The sequence below is a fragment of the Acanthochromis polyacanthus genome, chromosome 17 (genome assembly GCF_021347895.1).
Source record: "Acanthochromis polyacanthus isolate Apoly-LR-REF ecotype Palm Island chromosome 17, KAUST_Apoly_ChrSc, whole genome shotgun sequence".
NCBI classification, from domain to species: Eukaryota; Metazoa; Chordata; class Actinopteri; family Pomacentridae; genus Acanthochromis; species Acanthochromis polyacanthus.
Genome location: NC_067129.1, coordinates 37839358 through 37856743, shown reverse-complemented (window position 1 = coordinate 37856743; position 17386 = coordinate 37839358). Strand labels below are relative to the sequence as shown.

Genomic DNA, 17386 nt, shown 5'->3' with positions numbered 1-17386 from the left:
TTGATTACTTCCAATATAGACCAGGAGATAATGAAACATAAGTACTAAGCAATACACCATTTTCAATTACACCTGCACACGTAGTGCTTGTTCAGCAAATACATTGTCACCTACTTATACAGTAGTATTTAATTAGTATTAAGTTATATTTATTGTCCATCACTGTGTACGTGCTCACATTAAAAAAAAAAAAAAGTACCCGCATTAAGGGTCAGTATGCTGCATTATAATCAATCTGTGTTACAGAAAGGTTACTAGGCTGTAAGTAGGGCAGCTGTCAGCAGCTACTATAGGAAAAACAACTCTTGCATCTCTTTCAAATGTGGTTTTGTTTTTCTTTTTTCTTCATATTTTTTATTTCTGTTCATTTTTGAAGACAGTGTCACAATACAAAGTGATAAAAAAGGGCTTTAATGCATTTACAGGTGGAGATACAGGATGTACAATAACAGGCTGGAAAGTGAGTGGCAGTTCAGCACCAAGAGAGAACAGAGAGAAGTAGTTCAATTTCAGTGTCAGAGTAATTACTTATCTTTCTCTGTGGTAGCTGCAGGACTCTTGACTTGTGATCATTACCCATAGTAACACAGTGGTTGTGTCATCAAGAGGAGGTAGTGATTGTTCAACTGGTTACAAATAGTCAGTTTCTGTCAATCATGTTTCTGGCACTTCTGTGATTCCCTGCTGCTTCTTTCATACTTTCTGTTCCATCCCCCTCCCAGCAGGTCAGTTCACGCAGCAATGCATTACTTCCGTTAACAATAATAATCTTATCTCTGTCATGCTGTTTACACAGACTCCTCTCTGACGGTTGGTTCTGGCTGCGATGACAACACTGTGCCACAGAAGCTGCTGATTCTGGATGCTCGCTCATACACTGCTGCAGTGGCTAACCGAGCCAAGGGCGGAGGTTGTGAATGTGAAGGTTGGTGATCAGACACTTACAAAAGTTCAATGGATTTCACTTTTTTTGTCATCTGCTCAGTAATTCAAGCAGATAGAAGAAACTCAGCATGAAAGCAGAACTTTTCTGTATATTTCTATGTATGTGCTGCTCACAGTGAGTAGAAAAAAATCAACTTTCATCAACCACATTTTAGTAAAGAACTTTCTTTTTTTTGGCAGAAAAACTCGGGTAAACCCAATGTTAACTGTCTTCCTAGAACAAGTGGGAGACAAAGTTAGCAATCATCTTTTAAACAGCGTCCAACCATACGTCTTTGTGGGTGCAAAACATACTTGCCTGAACCCAAAAACACCCAGACATGTAATAATACATTTTACTTTTATAGCAATTTTCAAAACGATTACACAGTGCTTCGTAATAAAATCATATAATAAAACATTAGGAACCAGAACTTAAGCTATTCAAACTAAAATAATTTAAATAAATAAGACCGTTGCAATCCACTTGACGGGAATTAGGAGCCATTAGTAAGGCACTGCCAGAGGTTCTCAAGAAACAGTTCATAGGGAGTTAGCAGATTGCAGACGTAATATCTGAAACTGAATCAGACGTGCAACCTAAGACCTTACTCTTTGAAAGCTTCGACATGGACCTGGACCCATGCCGAGTTGATAGTTTGCAGACTTGAACCTGGCAGAAACAATCAACACTGATTTTACAGCTGATTGCTATTAACCACTTATTGTTATGTACAAGTTGACAAAAACAAAGCAATGTAGGTCACATAATGTAGCACTGGTTACCTTCTAGCCTCAGCCAGCCTGCACCCATCTTATTTGTCAAGGAATTTGGTAAAACTTATTTACTTGTCGTCAATTGCTGATTGAAACAAATCCACTCATGATTTATGCTAAAAGGTCCACTTGCTGTCATGGCAAAGCCAACTTGTTTAGAATGAGCTTTGCAGTTTAGCTGCATCTTATCATGATGACGATAACTTGGACTGTTAAGTGCTTATTTTATTGACCTGGACTGAAAACATTTGCATTGCTAATATTCTGTAATCTATTGTTACAGCACTGCATGTTATAATACATACAAACATCACTTCCATCATGGTCATTGCTGTCTGATCGCTGATCCAAGTTTGTTCGATTTCACTTGGGTACTACACATAATGCCAAACAAACCCAAAACATGCAGTAATATACCAAGAACAAGAAGGAAAATATGAATCCATATGTTTGAGATGTTCCTTTCATGTGAGAGAGACCAAACTGTGCCTAAAGGAAAGTAAATATTTGACTCAAATTTGTTCAATATCCAGAAACACAATGAAAAATACTCACATCCGTTTATATGCAAATTGACAGCTTTTTGTTGACAAGTTTACCATAATAACTGTATATTGTGGTAATGTTTTCAGCTCGATCCTCTGACCAAAATGACAGAAATGATGCGCCAGGTCCTGATTTGACAGTGGGATAAAGCATGTGACTCCAGATAGTTAAATATTTTTTGCATCTGTAACTGTTCTTACCTGAACCCTTCAGTAGGCGGAGAAGTTTATGCTGCTAACCTTGAGTTTGATGTCTAAAGTATCTAGATCTATGGTTTTCCAAAAAATGAATAAATCTTAGACCCAAATTCGTACAGTCCTGATTTCATTCAATTACTTGGTTCTCAGCTTCACAAAAATCCTAAGGGTGGGTATGGAGACTTGCAGTAGCATTCTACAGTAGACCAAAGAAACCTCCCCCACACAAGAAGCACACACTACCACTGTATTAGCTGGAATAATGAGAATATATATGTTTATGAAGTTAAATTTCCACTTTGATTTTTAACACATTTCCCTTTAAATTAAATTGATATTTCCCTTTAAAACAAAGCAAAAAATATTTTTGACTCAACCTTGATAACTTCAGTTGAACGATTGAATATACAGGGAGTATTTTGTGTACTTTTCTTGTTTTTCCCTGTTGGTTCAGTTACCAGTCCTTTAATAGTCTTTATTTCAAACTTCCTCAAGCTGTAGACAGCACTTAGAAACAGTCTTTTAATAAATTTTTACCTTTTAGATCCACCAAAACATTTGTCTGAGATCTCAGCGAAAAGTAAAAAAATAAAATTAAATCCTCTCTTTAACTTGGATTCTACTAGGGCTGCACAATATATCGAAAAAGTATTGTTATTGTGATAACGGAAAGTGTGATATCCATATCGCAAAGTTGCACGATAATTTTATGATTATTTAGATGTATAAATCATGCTTTTTGCATGCATAGACGATTTCTTGTGACCAATTGACCGCGACCTTAAATCCCCCATCCCCCACCCCGACTAGCACTTTTGCTATTGGCTAGAGCGAGCCTCGTGCTCCCAGTGGAAAGAGAGTGCAACAACATGGCAGGACACGAGAAAGACGACTGTAATGAACAACTTGTGCCTAAAAAAACACTGCACCTCCGAAATTTGGGAGTACTACGGCTTTAGGAGACAGGACGAGTCACAGACGCAAGTACTTTGCAAGTCATACTGAAAAATTGTGGCTGCGTCGCGAGGAAACACTGCAAATCTGCACAGCCACCTCGAACACAACCACAAGGAACTGTATGCCGTTTTTTTATTTTTTTTTATTTTTTTATTTTTTACAATCTAAAACGCCACGAGCTACTCCGATGAAGGCAGACAAATGAAAGACAAGCACACAGACAATTGGTGAAAGTTTTTCTTGTTACACCATATGAAAAAACTTCAAAGCACCACCAAGATTTAACTGCGGCCATTACACGTTATATCATGAAATGCATACTCTCCGTTTGTCGTGTGCAAAGGTTTTTTGGATATGCTGAAAGAATTTGACCGCAGATGCCAAGTGTCATCACGGAACTATTTTTCCAAAGTCGCCGTTCCGCAGATGTACGAGGCATGCTTGGCTTCTGTAAAAGCAGAGCTTAGTAATGTGGATTTCTTTGCAAGCACCACAGATTTATGGTTCAGTCGTACTAATGAGCCCTACATGAGTTTTACTGTTCACTTTCTCTCAAATGACTTCGCTGCCTAGAAGTCTCCTACTTTCCCCACTACCACAGCGGTGAAAATGTAGCGGCTGCCCTGCTGGATGTGTTTATCGAACTGGGGGTTGCAGGAAGAGAAGCAAGTGGCTATCACAACGGACAATGGCTCTAGGGCTGGCCGATATAATACCGTTCACGGTTATACCGGTGTGAGTTGTCTCCACCGGTAGAAACTGAAATCCCGCGATATAAACTATGTGGAGCACGCATGCGCACTGCGGATGTTTTGTTTTTACACTACAGCATGGGAAAGAAGCATGGTATGCGTGGAGGAAGAGTGCGGCACAGTAGAGGAGGAATTAGTGATTTAAAAAAAAGAGAGAAATCAATTATCTGGAAATGGTTTGGGTTTATACCTTCGGATTTACAGCAGAAGACTATTATTTGCAAAATATGCAAGCAAAGTGTCACTGCCAAGGGAGGAAACACGTCAAACTTATTTCAGCATTTGAAGCAAAAGCACCCGACCGAGTACGATGAAGCTTTAAGCTTCCAAGAGGATACATCTACTGCGACGCTAAATGCTGTAAGGCCAAAAACCAACAAACAACTCTGGTTCAACAAATAGTTGCAGGAGCTTTTAGCAGAAGTATGCCTTATGAGAAGAGTAGTAAGCGTTGGGTGGACTTAACAAATGCAGTGACTTACTGCTTGGCGAAGGACATGATGCCCATTCAATCTGTAGAAAGAGTGGGCTTCACCAGAATGCTCAAAATCTTTGAGTCCTGATACAAGCTTCCTGGAAAGAAACATTTTTCCCAAACGACATTGCCCGCATTGTATGCAAAGTGCCGCGGTAGAGTAGAAAGAAATACATCTACGGTGGAATACTTTGCATCAACCACAGACGTGGTCGAGCCGAACGACAGAACCCTACCTAAGTTTAACACTGCACTATGTGGACAGTGACTGGAAGACTCACCAAGTTAATTTTCCAAACATCAGCAGATTGGCTAGAAAACACCTGTGCATTCCCGCTACAAGCTCTCCATTTGAAAGAGTGTTTAGCACAGGTGGCAAAGTAGTCACTTACCAAAGTCGGCTCTTAAGCCAGCAACAGTTAACATGTTAGTGTTTTTGACAAAAAATTTGAAGGTTTGAGCAAATCCTTAGGAATCTACTACCTCAAGTGTAATCATACACACGTGTGCTTTTATTTTTTGTGCAATATTTTTGCAAGGCAAGTTAAAGTTCAGATTTTTTTAAATCAGATTTTATTACATTTTCAGAATTAACATAATGCAAATACATACATGTATATATCATTATGTGGTGGTCTGCGCTACAGGAAGAAACAAAAAAGGGGTGGGGGGGATTAAACACACGTGTCCCTGTACTTACACAAGAAATGTTGTTTAACATCGAAAACTTGTTCGGGGACCTTCCACTACAGTGCTTCCCCTCTGGATAATTTGTGTGAAGCCTTCTATGTAGCCGTCAAAAAAAATCTGAGACACATCGGGGGATATTTCTCTTGATTTTGTAGCTCCTTGGTTAGTGACGTGTGAAAAACAAACAGCAACTCCCCCGCTGGAAGCAGAGATGCTCTGGCTGGGACGTCCAGAGACACACTCTCATGCTGTGTCTTTTTCTCTCTGGGAATGTTCTGGAAATGCAGAGGAGAGAAAAGTGAGACAAAATGCGAATTTGGAACTTTCTACCGTTTTTGTTGTTGTGTTTTTTTTAGTCAGGGAGTAATTCTTTTGTGTTTATTTCTCTCTCTCTCTCCCTCCCCCAACCCCTGCACTCTGAGAACGGCTGACAGCTGACTCCCCTCCCTCCCCCAGAGAGCAAACAAGTCTCTCACTGGCTTTGACCACAGATCACTCTGCTCTGCCAAACACAGAGAAGACACAAGATGCACAGAAAATCAAGACTTTGCTTCAGATGTAATAAAAAAAGAATAAGGATAAACATATTCTACCAATGGAACTAACCAGAACTCCAGATTCTCCCCATGGTCCTAAAGCCCATTACTGTTGTTTTTGTCATTGCAGAGACCGTAGTGGACAGAAAAATTTTTTAGTGACTTCTGAGGATTTTGGAAATATTAGTGCAGAAGTGCCAGAAAATTTTCTTGCATTTTAGTGCAAATAGTGGTATAACTGTGTTGATTGCTAAATTTGCACGTTATTTTATGACAAAACCATTTATATTTTCATTCTAAGTTCTGAAAAGGGTTGGTTACTCATGTTTATGGTGTCCACAGTAAAGAATCTAACTTTCCCTACTTGGGTTTTCTGCAATTTTAGGTCTAATGTGTTCAGACATTACATCAAAATGTATAAATATTTGTAAAATCACACAGGTGAGGTTGTGCTGAAAAAAGACACCAAGCAAAGTCAACAGTTTTTAAGGTGAAATATAAAGGTAAGATCAGAATTGGTCAAAAACAGACCTCAGGCCACCCAGACTCGTGAGAGTTAAATCCATCCCTTCCCCTCTCACCACAGCTGTGCCCCAGGGCTTTGTCCTGGTTCTCCTCCTCTTCATCATTTACCACCTTCCCCTCTGCAATAGACCCCTTTCACATGACGTATGCATACTTAATTAGGCAGCTGCGCACGCCGACCCGGTGCAAAACAAAGCCTGTTTACCTGGCCTTGGTGCCTTCTTGTTGTGCTGTCAGCTGTCGGAATCACAGTACAGACAACCCTCATTTAAAATTTTATTCAATACCTGGAGGTAGGGTTGCCACCGTCCCGTAAAATATGGAATCGTCCTTTATTTGACAATTAATTCTTGCGTCCCGTATTAACGCAATTCGGGACGCAATTTGTTCCTTATTTTCATAAATGTATCATAAACATCTGTCACAGTCATCAAAACTGTATAATGAATAAAATAAAAAACAGGAAATATTAAGGACAGCCAATTTCATCTTAGTAGAACCTACGTAGTGAGGACCCGACGTGACATACAGCAGATAGACCTCAGAAGCCAGCATCTGCGTCTTTGTTTGCCTGCCTGCATGGTCCTGTCACAAGTTGCTAGTTACAGACTGCTACGCCCTGCACCGGGGCATTTAAAAATGTCTAACCCCGAAACTCCACCACGTCCTCCTAAGAAACGCAAACGTCTGCAGATGTACAGATGTGAGTGGCTCCGTGCGATCAACCGGGATAACTGGTTGGAGGCACAAATAAAGAATGTGGCTTTGCAGTGCGCATTTCATTTCAGGTAAACGGTCATTCAATTTTGATTTATATTTGTAAAATCCTTTAAAATCATGGAAATGTTACATCACGCAATATAAAAATTAGATATGTAGAGAAAAGATCCCGTGGATAGTGCTTTATATCATTATCGTGCGTGTGAGCGATAATAGGGTGTTTTGTCATTACCACAATGAATGTTTGTTGACTTAGCCTTGTTATTTTGTTTTACGGGACTTTAATAATTATAATAAATACAATTTTAACAGATTGTGCATCTGACGATTCAGACAGTCCTGATTTCGTGCCTTCGGTATTTCGTCACAGGCGTGACGGTGCCAACAGCACCAAAGCTAAGAACAAAATTGACAGGTAATTTGTACACTCACACCACGTTTCTGATACTGGATGGTATGCGAGTTCTTGTACGTGACCGCAAAGCACGAAATTAACAGCATCAAGGAATTTGTATGCCTTTAAATTCTCTTTCGTGTAAATGCTTGGCGAGTTGATGAAATATAAATAGATGTCCGGCCACTGAATATTAGGCCATTGCCTCATATCCCGTAACCACTCTTGTGGCAATGAGTACGGGTCCGGTAGTTGCTTACCTGTACTAAGTGTCAACTTGTTTAAGTAACAGGTGCGATCGGCAGGTGACAGCTCGTCAAGGTAGGATTTCTTAATAAGTTTCGGCTGTGCCATTGTCTTTCTGCACCGGGTCTGCGCACGCATACCGATGTTGATGCTTGTGTTAGTAAACACTGCAAGCCGTCTATATCTTCCTCAAATTTAACATTAATTTCCACTGCTACGTGGATGACACCCAGTTCTATCTCAACAGTAAACCCTCGTCCACCTCCCTCACTGATTACGTAGCCGAAATAAAAAATATGGTTCACCCGAAACATCCTTACATTAAACACTAATAAAAGTGAAGTTCTCCTCATCAGCACCCAATCCACTTTATCCAAAATCAACAGCTTTTCTATCAACATTGACAACTCCTCCATTTCACCCTCCCCTCAGGTTAAGAGTCTGGGTGTCATCCTCAACAGCACTCTATTTTTTTCAATTGCACATCACTAACATTACCCAGTCCTCCTACTTCCACCTACAAAACATCAATTATCTCCACCCCTCCCTCACCCCCTTCACTACCACCATCCTTGTCCACAACTTCATCACTTCCCGTCTGGATTATTGTAACTTCCTCCTCTTTGGTCTCCCTCACAAATCCCTCCATAAACTTCAACTGGTCCAGAACTCAGCTGCCTGTATCATCACTCAGACCCCCCTCCATCCATTACATCGTTTCTGTCCTCCCAACAGCTCCACTGGCTCCCAGTACAGTTTTGCATCCAATACAAAATCCTCTTTTTAACATTCAAGGCCATGACAGAAAACCACTTGGCACCACTGAGGGCTATGAATGTTTCCTCAATATTGAAAGCATATGTATCGCAGATGGTCCTTGCATATAACTTCCGGTAATCAATGCACAGCCTGATAGAGCCATTCTTTTTCCAAATTAGTAAGATTGGTGATGCAAAGGGACTCTCTGATCCTCTGATGTTTCCTCCATCAAGCTGCTGTGTGAGATGGTGCTTGACTGTCTCGGTCACAGGGATGAATGGGCCTTGGTCTAACCTTTAAAGGTGTCTTTTCCTGCAGTCTGATGTTGTGTTTCACAGTAGTAGTATGACCATATGACAGATCATCAGTAGCAAAGGCTTCTGGAATAGACTCAAGCTGGGTGATGATGTGTGCTTTCCACTGTTTTGAAATTGGTGAATCATCAAGGTTGAATTTGGAACTGTCAATGTCATATTTGTTCTGACATGGTGTGGGTTGTTTAGATCCAAGTGGTGTGATGTGTTGGGCTGCGCATATCTGTGCCACTATGGGCTTTGACTGCAAACTGATGCTGTGGTCACTAAAGTTACACAGGACAACAAGGACCTTTCTACTAGCTTTGAAGGGAACATCTATCCGAGCAGCTTTAAGAAACAAGCCACTAGGCAACCAAAAGTTTTCATGCGGTTCAAGTACAAATGATGTGTTCTTATTAGTCTTTGCTAACCTGACATCACCTATAACACAGTACCTTTGCTGAGCAGGAATGATCATGGTGTGTCTCCCATGTAACCTAACAGGACACGTGTGGTTCTCGGTCTTATATGTCCAGGCAATGTGCTGGAAAATCTGTGCACATTCTTTGGAGTGGAGCCTGCAAATACCTCAGAATCATCTCTTCCAAGAACTTGATCATAGAGTCTAAATAGCACGTTGGTCCCAGTTAACGGGGGAATTCTGCTGTTGAAATGATACTCTGGGACAATAAATGCGAATGCATCTATCTCCTCTTCCTCACCTGTGATATGCTGGCTAAGGGTGAGATGAGTCTCTATGTAGCCAAGATAGGGGACGATCTGTCCACCAGTCCTATAAGTCCTGAGGATATGGGCTGCTCCATTTTCCTACCAGTCTCTATGATCTGAGTCATGGCTCTGTCTTGTGTTTAGCATGGTATAGCAGTGTGTCAGGACTGACATTATCTGTGGGTTCTGCTCCTGGGTGTCCCACAGCAGGGGCTGCAGCAAGTTTAAAACAATGGGTGAATCAGCTTGTTGGGCTCGAAACCTTTCTTGCTTGTCTCTGAGCTCTGCATTCTTACTGTGAACTAGCATGGGGTTTTGTTCCTTTGAACATTGGGTGACAATGTAGTTATCTTCTCCACACTTAAAGCAGAACCATGCCCTTGGCATTCCTCATACTTTGAGAAGTTTCCTCATGCTATTAATACTAACAGTATGACATTCACTTTTGGTGCTTTTGCCCAATTCAGAAACCTTTTGACTCCCAACTAACTTTTCAACTTGTTTAGTTAGCTTGGCTGTCTTATTTTCAAGCTTGGATGTCTCATCTTGGTTTGATTTCCGTATTGGGAGGGGCTTGCTATCATGCATGGTGTTCTTTGGCTTTTGACTTAGCATTTCTACCTGTTTGGTTAGCTCATTCACTTTTTTTTTTTGAGCTTGGATGTCTCACTTTGTTTTATGTTGGGAGAGGAGACAGGTTCGTGATCATGAGGGGGGTTATCAAAGATGGAATAAGCATGTGCAGCAGCTTTGATACTGCCTAAATGCTTTTCCATCCTGTCCAGCTTGGCTGACCTGCGATCTTCAGTTATTAACATAAGGGGAAGTTCAGGGAATGATGGTAGCTTGCTCTTCCTGTGGTCTAACTGCAGGCCTATGATGATACTCTGATCCCAAAAGCCCCTGCAGAAATGTCTGAGTAAATGGTCAGTTGAGTTTCCAGTGGGGACTCCCTGTCTAGAAATTGCTTGACTGATGAGGCTATAAAGTGTGTTCAGGTATGCAAAGGGTTTCTCTCCATTGTTTTGGTTGGAGCTGAGAAACGCTGTGAAAAGTTCATCTCCATCCTCCACAACTCCAAAGGCAGAATCAAGCTAGATGACATAAGCGCTTGGCAGTGAGGTGAGTCTGAAGGGCTTCACAATCTCAACAGCTGGGCTCAGTAAGCTTTCACCGATTTTCCTCATCTTTAGGATGTCATTAATGGAAGGATCACTGAGAAGGAGAAAACTTGTGTGCACCAAGTGTCATTGTCAACTTCACAGTTTGGCCTTGGCATCCAACCAGAGAAGGATTTGATCCTTTGTGTGGATGATGAAGTGACTGACTCATTGCATGAGTCAGTCACTTCAGTTCCACAATCATTTTCTGGATCTGAGTTGGATTGAAGGTGTTCTTGTCAGTATAAACAGGGCTCACTGGTACATTAGCAAGACCACTGTCAAAGTGTGTGGGCTCCACAGGTTCACTCTAGTTTGGTTTCATAGTATCATGGTCAGGTGTGTCATAACCTTGGGTTTTGTGCGGCTCCATTGCACTAATCTGTAAGTGAGATGCAGTTCACTCTGAAGTATGCTTGAGAAGCCTGCCCTGCTACTGCCTGCAACAGCTTCTAATTCACAGAAGTATCTACGGGCTAACTTCCTGCCCTTCTCTTCTTAACAGATATCTCTTATGGTTGTCACAGACCACATCATAGTAGGATCCAACAAAAAAATTAGTCTGAGGTCTCAGAGAAAATTCCAAAAGAACAGCACAGCATCCATGTGTCAGTGTCTGGGCAAGGTGATGGCATCCCTTCAGCATTGACAGCAACCTGCTCCAAGAAGTCGTTGGACAAAAAAGATTGTCCTTCAAAGAGAAGATAAAAAGAAAATGACCGACAGTTTATCCTGACGGTACTCCTCGCGTAGCAGAGGCTCAGCGTCTCTCTCTCTGTCTCTCTCTCTCTCTCTGTCTCTCTCTCTCTCTCTGTCTCTCTCTCTCTCTCTCTGTCTCTCTCTCTCTGTCTCTCTCTCTCTGTCTCTCTCTCTCTCTCTGGCGATGTTGTCGTGAATTTACAGTTTTGCGCTAATGTATTTCACAGTTCGTCTTCGAACTTGAATTCACTTTTCAGTTTCTCTTAACATAATTCAATATTCCAGTTCAAACCTGACGGAGCACCATGCTACCTGTCCGTGCTACATGCTCTTCCTCCCTCGAAGGGAAAAAAACTGATGCACGCACGAAACATAACCTGCTCAAGGGATATTCATGGAACCTCTGTAAAATTATGTGCACGTAAAGCAGCACGCCGGCAATGCATTCAAGGAACCTCTGTCATTTTGTGTACCAGAAAACCGCGTGTGGTACACATCATTTGAACTACCTCCAAACATTTCTGTTTTTGTAAGTGTTGGAATGCAGTTGGCATGACTTTTAGTAATCAGTCAGTTTAGAGTTCAGTGATGTTGACTTCAAAAATTATTTGATGTGCAGCTTTTTATCGTACGTCTGTTTAAAAAAAAAAAAAAAAAGTGCTGCTTTCCAGATTGGAACAATGGCCTTTCTCTCTACTCTGCTTTCCATTTGTACTGCACAACAGTCCAATTTGACAGGTGGAAAAGATTACTTCTACCTGTGATTGTGCACACTCACTTTTAAAGTTGGCAATTGACCTCTAAGTTACTAATCTACACATTGTCTTATGACCTTAATCAGAGTTTTTTGTTTTATTGTATTTAGAGTACTACCCGAACTGTGAGGTAATGTTCATGGGAATGGCCAACATTCACGCCATCCGGAACAGTTTCTACGCTGTCAGGGCTGTCTGCAGTCAGATCCCGGATCCAGGAAAGTAAGTTGATCAGTTTAACCTTTCTCTCTACCCTCGTTTGCACCTCCCTCCCCCTCCCCTGTTTGCATGGCTTCGCCCCTCAGTAAGGTGACACCAGACAGCAATGTGAACAGTCCAGTTCCGTTCCTGCTGGGCTGGCAAGCTGTCTACTGTACACGTCAACAGCGCTTACGTGTGTTGCGGATATCCCTTGTTTATGTTTTCCAGGGCCAGCTGTATGTTCTCTCACTGTCTGTCTGCTACATGTAGGTTTGTGTGTATGGTTCATAGGTTAACCCAGTTGTCATTATGTCACATGTTATTTTATAGTGTGTTGTTATTCTGATTGTGGTGTGTAATGACACAGAGGCCTACACAGAAATAGGTCAGAGCAGGGGTGCACTTAACCCTAAAAATCCTTGTCCAATATAACCCAGAGTAACATGAGCTGATGTGCTTGTACAGTTTGTCGGCTCCAGGTCACATCAATCGTTACATATTTTCTTATCAATTATTGGTTGTCTAAGCAGTAGATTGCTGATTGTCTAAGCGGTCCAGTCTTGTGTTTCCAGCTGGCTTTCAGCACTCGAAAGCACCCGGTGGCTGCAGCACCTGTCCGTCATGCTGAAGGCTGCCACTCTGGTGTGTTCAGCGGTGGAACGGGAAGGCCGTCCTGTCTTGGTACACTGCTCAGATGGGTGGGACCGCACACCCCAGATTGTTGCCCTCGCCAAGATCCTGCTAGACCCCTACTATAGGACATTAGAGGTGAGACTGCGCAGTTTAGTTTTGTCTTTTGTAGCCTTTTTTTTTTTTAAACACTTTTTTTACACTGTAAGTTGCATGTGAGCATAATCTTCCAAATGCACAATGAAGCGTGATTTTTGTTGCTCTCTTTTATTACTTCAGTACTGACTACCATGTCGTTCATAGGGTTTCCAGGTGCTTGTCGAGACTGAGTGGTTAGACTTTGGTCATAAGTTTGGGGACCGCTGTGGCCACCAGGAGAACACAGACGATGTGAGTGAGCAGTGTCCCGTCTTCCTGCAGTGGCTAGACTGTGTTCACCAGCTGCTCAAACAGTTCCCCTGCCTGTTTGAGTTCAATGAGGCCTTCTTGGTGGGTGGCTGTTTAGTACTCTCTGCTGCTCTTTGTCTTTCTTACAGTGATTGTTTGCATTTTCTTGTGCCAGTTTCACCAGTCAAACCTGGAAGTGTGAGACATTTGATGAACACATTCATATGTCAATCATCAATTAGCTGTCACATAGATTATGTGCAGATTATTATGTGCATCATTGTTGTTGAAGAAGGCCTGACTTGATGTGTTTTCCTTGTATATCCAGGTCAAGTTGGTGCAGCACACATACTCGTGTCTTTACGGCACATTTCTGTGTAACAATGCTCGTGAGAGGGAAGCGAGGAACATCTACAAACGCACCTGCTCTGTCTGGTCCCTGCTTCGCACAGGAAACAAGAACTTCCAGAACTTCCTCTACATCCCGAGTCATGATGTGGTACCTTCGAGTTTCACAATTTCACATTCACTTTTTTGTCACTGTGCTAACACTAAATGCAGTTATATTTGGAGGTTGCCTCCCTGTGTTTGCCACTGAGCCTTTCTCTTGGCCAGGGAAAAGGTGACTTGGTTATAATTTTAAATCTGTAGCACACATTTTCAAATCTGTAGTCATAATTCTCTTAGATCCTGAGCAGAATAAGTGGTTTGATTCTTGCATAGCATGACTTTAATTTTAACTCCCAAACTATCCTTTTGATAAAAGATTGAATGCACAAGATTAAATGTATATTTCTTTTCTCTGCCACCCTTTCTGATCCCTGCTCACAAAGCATTATGTGATCATGATACACAGCCATTAAAGCATAGCAGACACTGTCATTAACATTTATTGACCTTTTGGGATTGTCCTTGTCACTTGTCTGCCAGGTGCTGCAGCCAGTCTGCCATACTCGGGCACTACAGCTGTGGACAGCTGTTTACTTGCCCACCTCCTCCCCCTGCACTGCTGTGGATGATTCTGTGGAGCTCTACCTCCCCCCAAGTGTCACAGTGGACGAGCTCACCTCCCGTTCCCTGGACAGGTAACACTTGTTTGATACTAATCTGATTACTTTTACAGAGATTGAGGCTGCCCTCTAGAGTTCCAAACAGAGAATTGCTTCCTTGCTATTTCTGCAAATCTGGAAAAATATAATCCTTCTCATTTCCAGACTTCCCAAGACCCGCTCCATGGACAACTTACTGTCAGCTTTTGAGAATGGGGTGCCCCTGACTCGCACATCCAGCGACCCCAATCTCAATAAACACTGCCAGGAAGGTCGCCCTGCAATGGAGCCATCACCTGCAATGGAAGAGCCCTCTGCAGACCACTCAGACGAGGCAACATCTGACGCTGGAGCGGACAGTGCTGAGCAGCAGTCTGTACATCGGAGTGCTGCCAAGACCCCAGAGGGTGTCCTAGGTGCAGAATCCTCTGAAGACACACTGGAGGAGTCCTGTCTTACCACACAGCCCCTGCCTTCTGTGCCCCTCCCCCCTGTCTCTGTCACTAAGGACATCACAATCACTCACACTGCCTTATCCGTGCCTGTCCTCCAACAAGCTTTGCCACAGTTCACAAATCCTCCACTCCCACCACCTCCACTGGAGGCTGAGAGCCCCTGTAGGACTGCTGAGAACACCATGTCACCCACTCATAAATCAGAGCCATGCTTACCTCTGCCCTGCAAGAGTACTCAGTCTACAGCCAACACACCCACCCCGCTGCTTAGTGGACACATTGATGGTCAGGAAAACCGCCTCTCCGAATCTGCCACCCTGCTGGCTCTGAAGCAGCTAACACCACTCCTTCCACTGGAGGACTCCACTGAGACACTCACAGGTGAAGGAGAGTTTTCACCTATCTTGCCTTCCACAGTGACCCAGGATCTTTGCCAAGATCAAATCACCAATGAGGAGCTGCCTGAGCTTCAACCACAAGCTCAACCCCAGAAGGAGAAAGATGTCATGAAAGGAAAAGAGCATTTGTTGGCTGTTGCACCAGCTCCTGTAGACTGCACCCCAGGAACTGCTCGCCATGTCATCTCTCAGAGCCAATTCTCAGACCTGTCGCTGCTTGACTCCCACTGGGAAAGTGTTCAGGGTCTGGTCCAGTCTGCCTGCAGCGCTGCCAGTCATTCTGGTATCAGCAGGGCCCTACAGTCCAACACGTACCAGAGCCGCCGGCTGGCCAGTAAACTCCTTCGTGCCCAGGGCTTCACCATCCCCAGTGGTTCTCAGTGCTGCCGCAGGGAGGTTCTCTGTTGTCCCAGCAGCCCTCTGCAGGCTGGATGGCTGTCTGCTGCCAGGAGTCCAGGCTACACCGGTCTGTGTGGACCCGCCGCTGCTGCCCTCAACAGCTACTCCCTGGCAGGTCATCAGTTCCTGCCGGCATCATATTGCTCACCCTCTGCTTCCAGCTCCCCTCCACCACCCCATGCCCCAGCCTACCTTGATGACGACGGGCTGCCGGTGCCAATGGATGCCGTGCAGCAGAGACTGCGACAGATCGAGGCAGGTTACAAGCAGGAAGTGGAGCTGCTGCGACAGCAGGTGCGACAGCTGCAGATGAGGCTGGAGAGTAAACAATATGGCACCCCTCCCTCAGAGCCAGATATCGACTACGAGGATGATATTGTGAGTAGCTTTTCCTTGGATGGCATTTAATTTTTTCTGTCTGCAGTGTTTTCTAAATTAAGTATTTCCTGTCGATTATCTCCACAAGTGTTTGCTCATTTCTGTCTGCCTTCTTGTCTCACTCTGTCCTCTGTGGTTCAGACATGTCTGCGGGAGTCTGACAACAGCAATGAAGAGGATTCTCTGTCCACCCACAGTGAGGACCGTCTGTCAGAGGGCAGCTGGGATCGAGTGGAGCGCAAGGACACTGAGGTCAGCATCCTTTTGAGCTTCACCACCTAATATAGCTCCTGTCTCCACTTCCTCCTTCTCTTCACCTGCATGTCCGGGAGCACCTCTTAATATCACACATGGTGTGTGTGTGTGCGTGCGTGTGTGTGTGTGTGTGTGTGTGTGTGTAGGTCACGAGGTGGGTGCCCGACCACATGGCCTCCCATTGTTTCAACTGTGACTGTGAGTTCTGGATAGCAAAGAGGCGTCACCATTGCAGGTGGGGCTTCACTGTGGTTTTCTTACTCTAATAAGCACACGAATGTCTGTATCTGTAAATATCACATCCCCACAAATGACAAAGATAACAGAGAAACAGCCTGGTTGTGAAATATCAAAGAACTTTTTCGGTTTGATCACAAATGCAGTGACTGAACAGGTTTGGAGTAAATATGCACTGTTGGAGACAGTCAGAGTTCAGAGATACAAATTACAGAAGTGAGCCATGTGCTCATTTTATAAGAGCTCAGAATAAGTCTCATGTCTAATATTTTTTTGTAATTCATGGCTAAGGAGTTTTCACTATCAGGTGATTGATGGTTATTCCTTCTATTTACTTTAAAGACGAATCAGTCATCGAGTGATAGTGCTACAATACAGCCCATAATACTGCTCATAATTGCATGACAGACCTCACTTGTGTCAGAAATGTGTCCCCCATACCAGTTATCATCTTTAATTCTTTTGAATGCATACTTTCAAATGATTGGGAATTGACTTTGTTCCAGTAAGAGGGATGGCTGGGGGATTTGATTCACTACATTGCAACGGAGACAAAGCAAGCGGTCCATGTGTTTCCTCCTACTCATTAATTTCCTTTATTTATCCATAAATAATTCAGTTCAGTTTTATTTATACACTGCCAATCACAGATCGAATTGTCTCAGGACGTTTTGTAGAACCCATATTCCTGAATACTTTATGCTATTTGTTTGAGTGTAATGTTATGGTGAGTTACTGCTAACCAAGAATTAAAAGGAATCATTCCATCATTCTCTCAGCACTCGTTGCTACAGTGCGATTCTGCCAAAGAAACAGCCTGCAGTTACAGCTCACACTTTGTTTTTCAGGCAATAAGCCAA

At 43.1% G+C, this 17386-nt stretch overlaps 1 protein-coding gene across 2 annotated transcripts in view; it reads left to right on the top strand.

The window, feature by feature from the left end:
* Positions 1-17386, top strand: part of mtmr4 (myotubularin related protein 4) — a 62763-nt gene that overhangs the window by 43442 nt on the left and 1935 nt on the right. For both annotated transcript variants that reach the window (XM_022208649.2, XM_022208650.2), the window contains 9 exons: positions 797-925; positions 12248-12359; positions 12911-13106; positions 13272-13457; positions 13684-13854; positions 14286-14440; positions 14570-16034; positions 16176-16286; positions 16436-16524. In XM_022208649.2, coding sequence (XP_022064341.1) covers positions 797-925; positions 12248-12359; positions 12911-13106; positions 13272-13457; positions 13684-13854; positions 14286-14440; positions 14570-16034; positions 16176-16286; positions 16436-16524 — 2614 coding nt within the window. The remainder of the gene's footprint in view (positions 1-796; positions 926-12247; positions 12360-12910; positions 13107-13271; positions 13458-13683; positions 13855-14285; positions 14441-14569; positions 16035-16175; positions 16287-16435; positions 16525-17386) is intronic.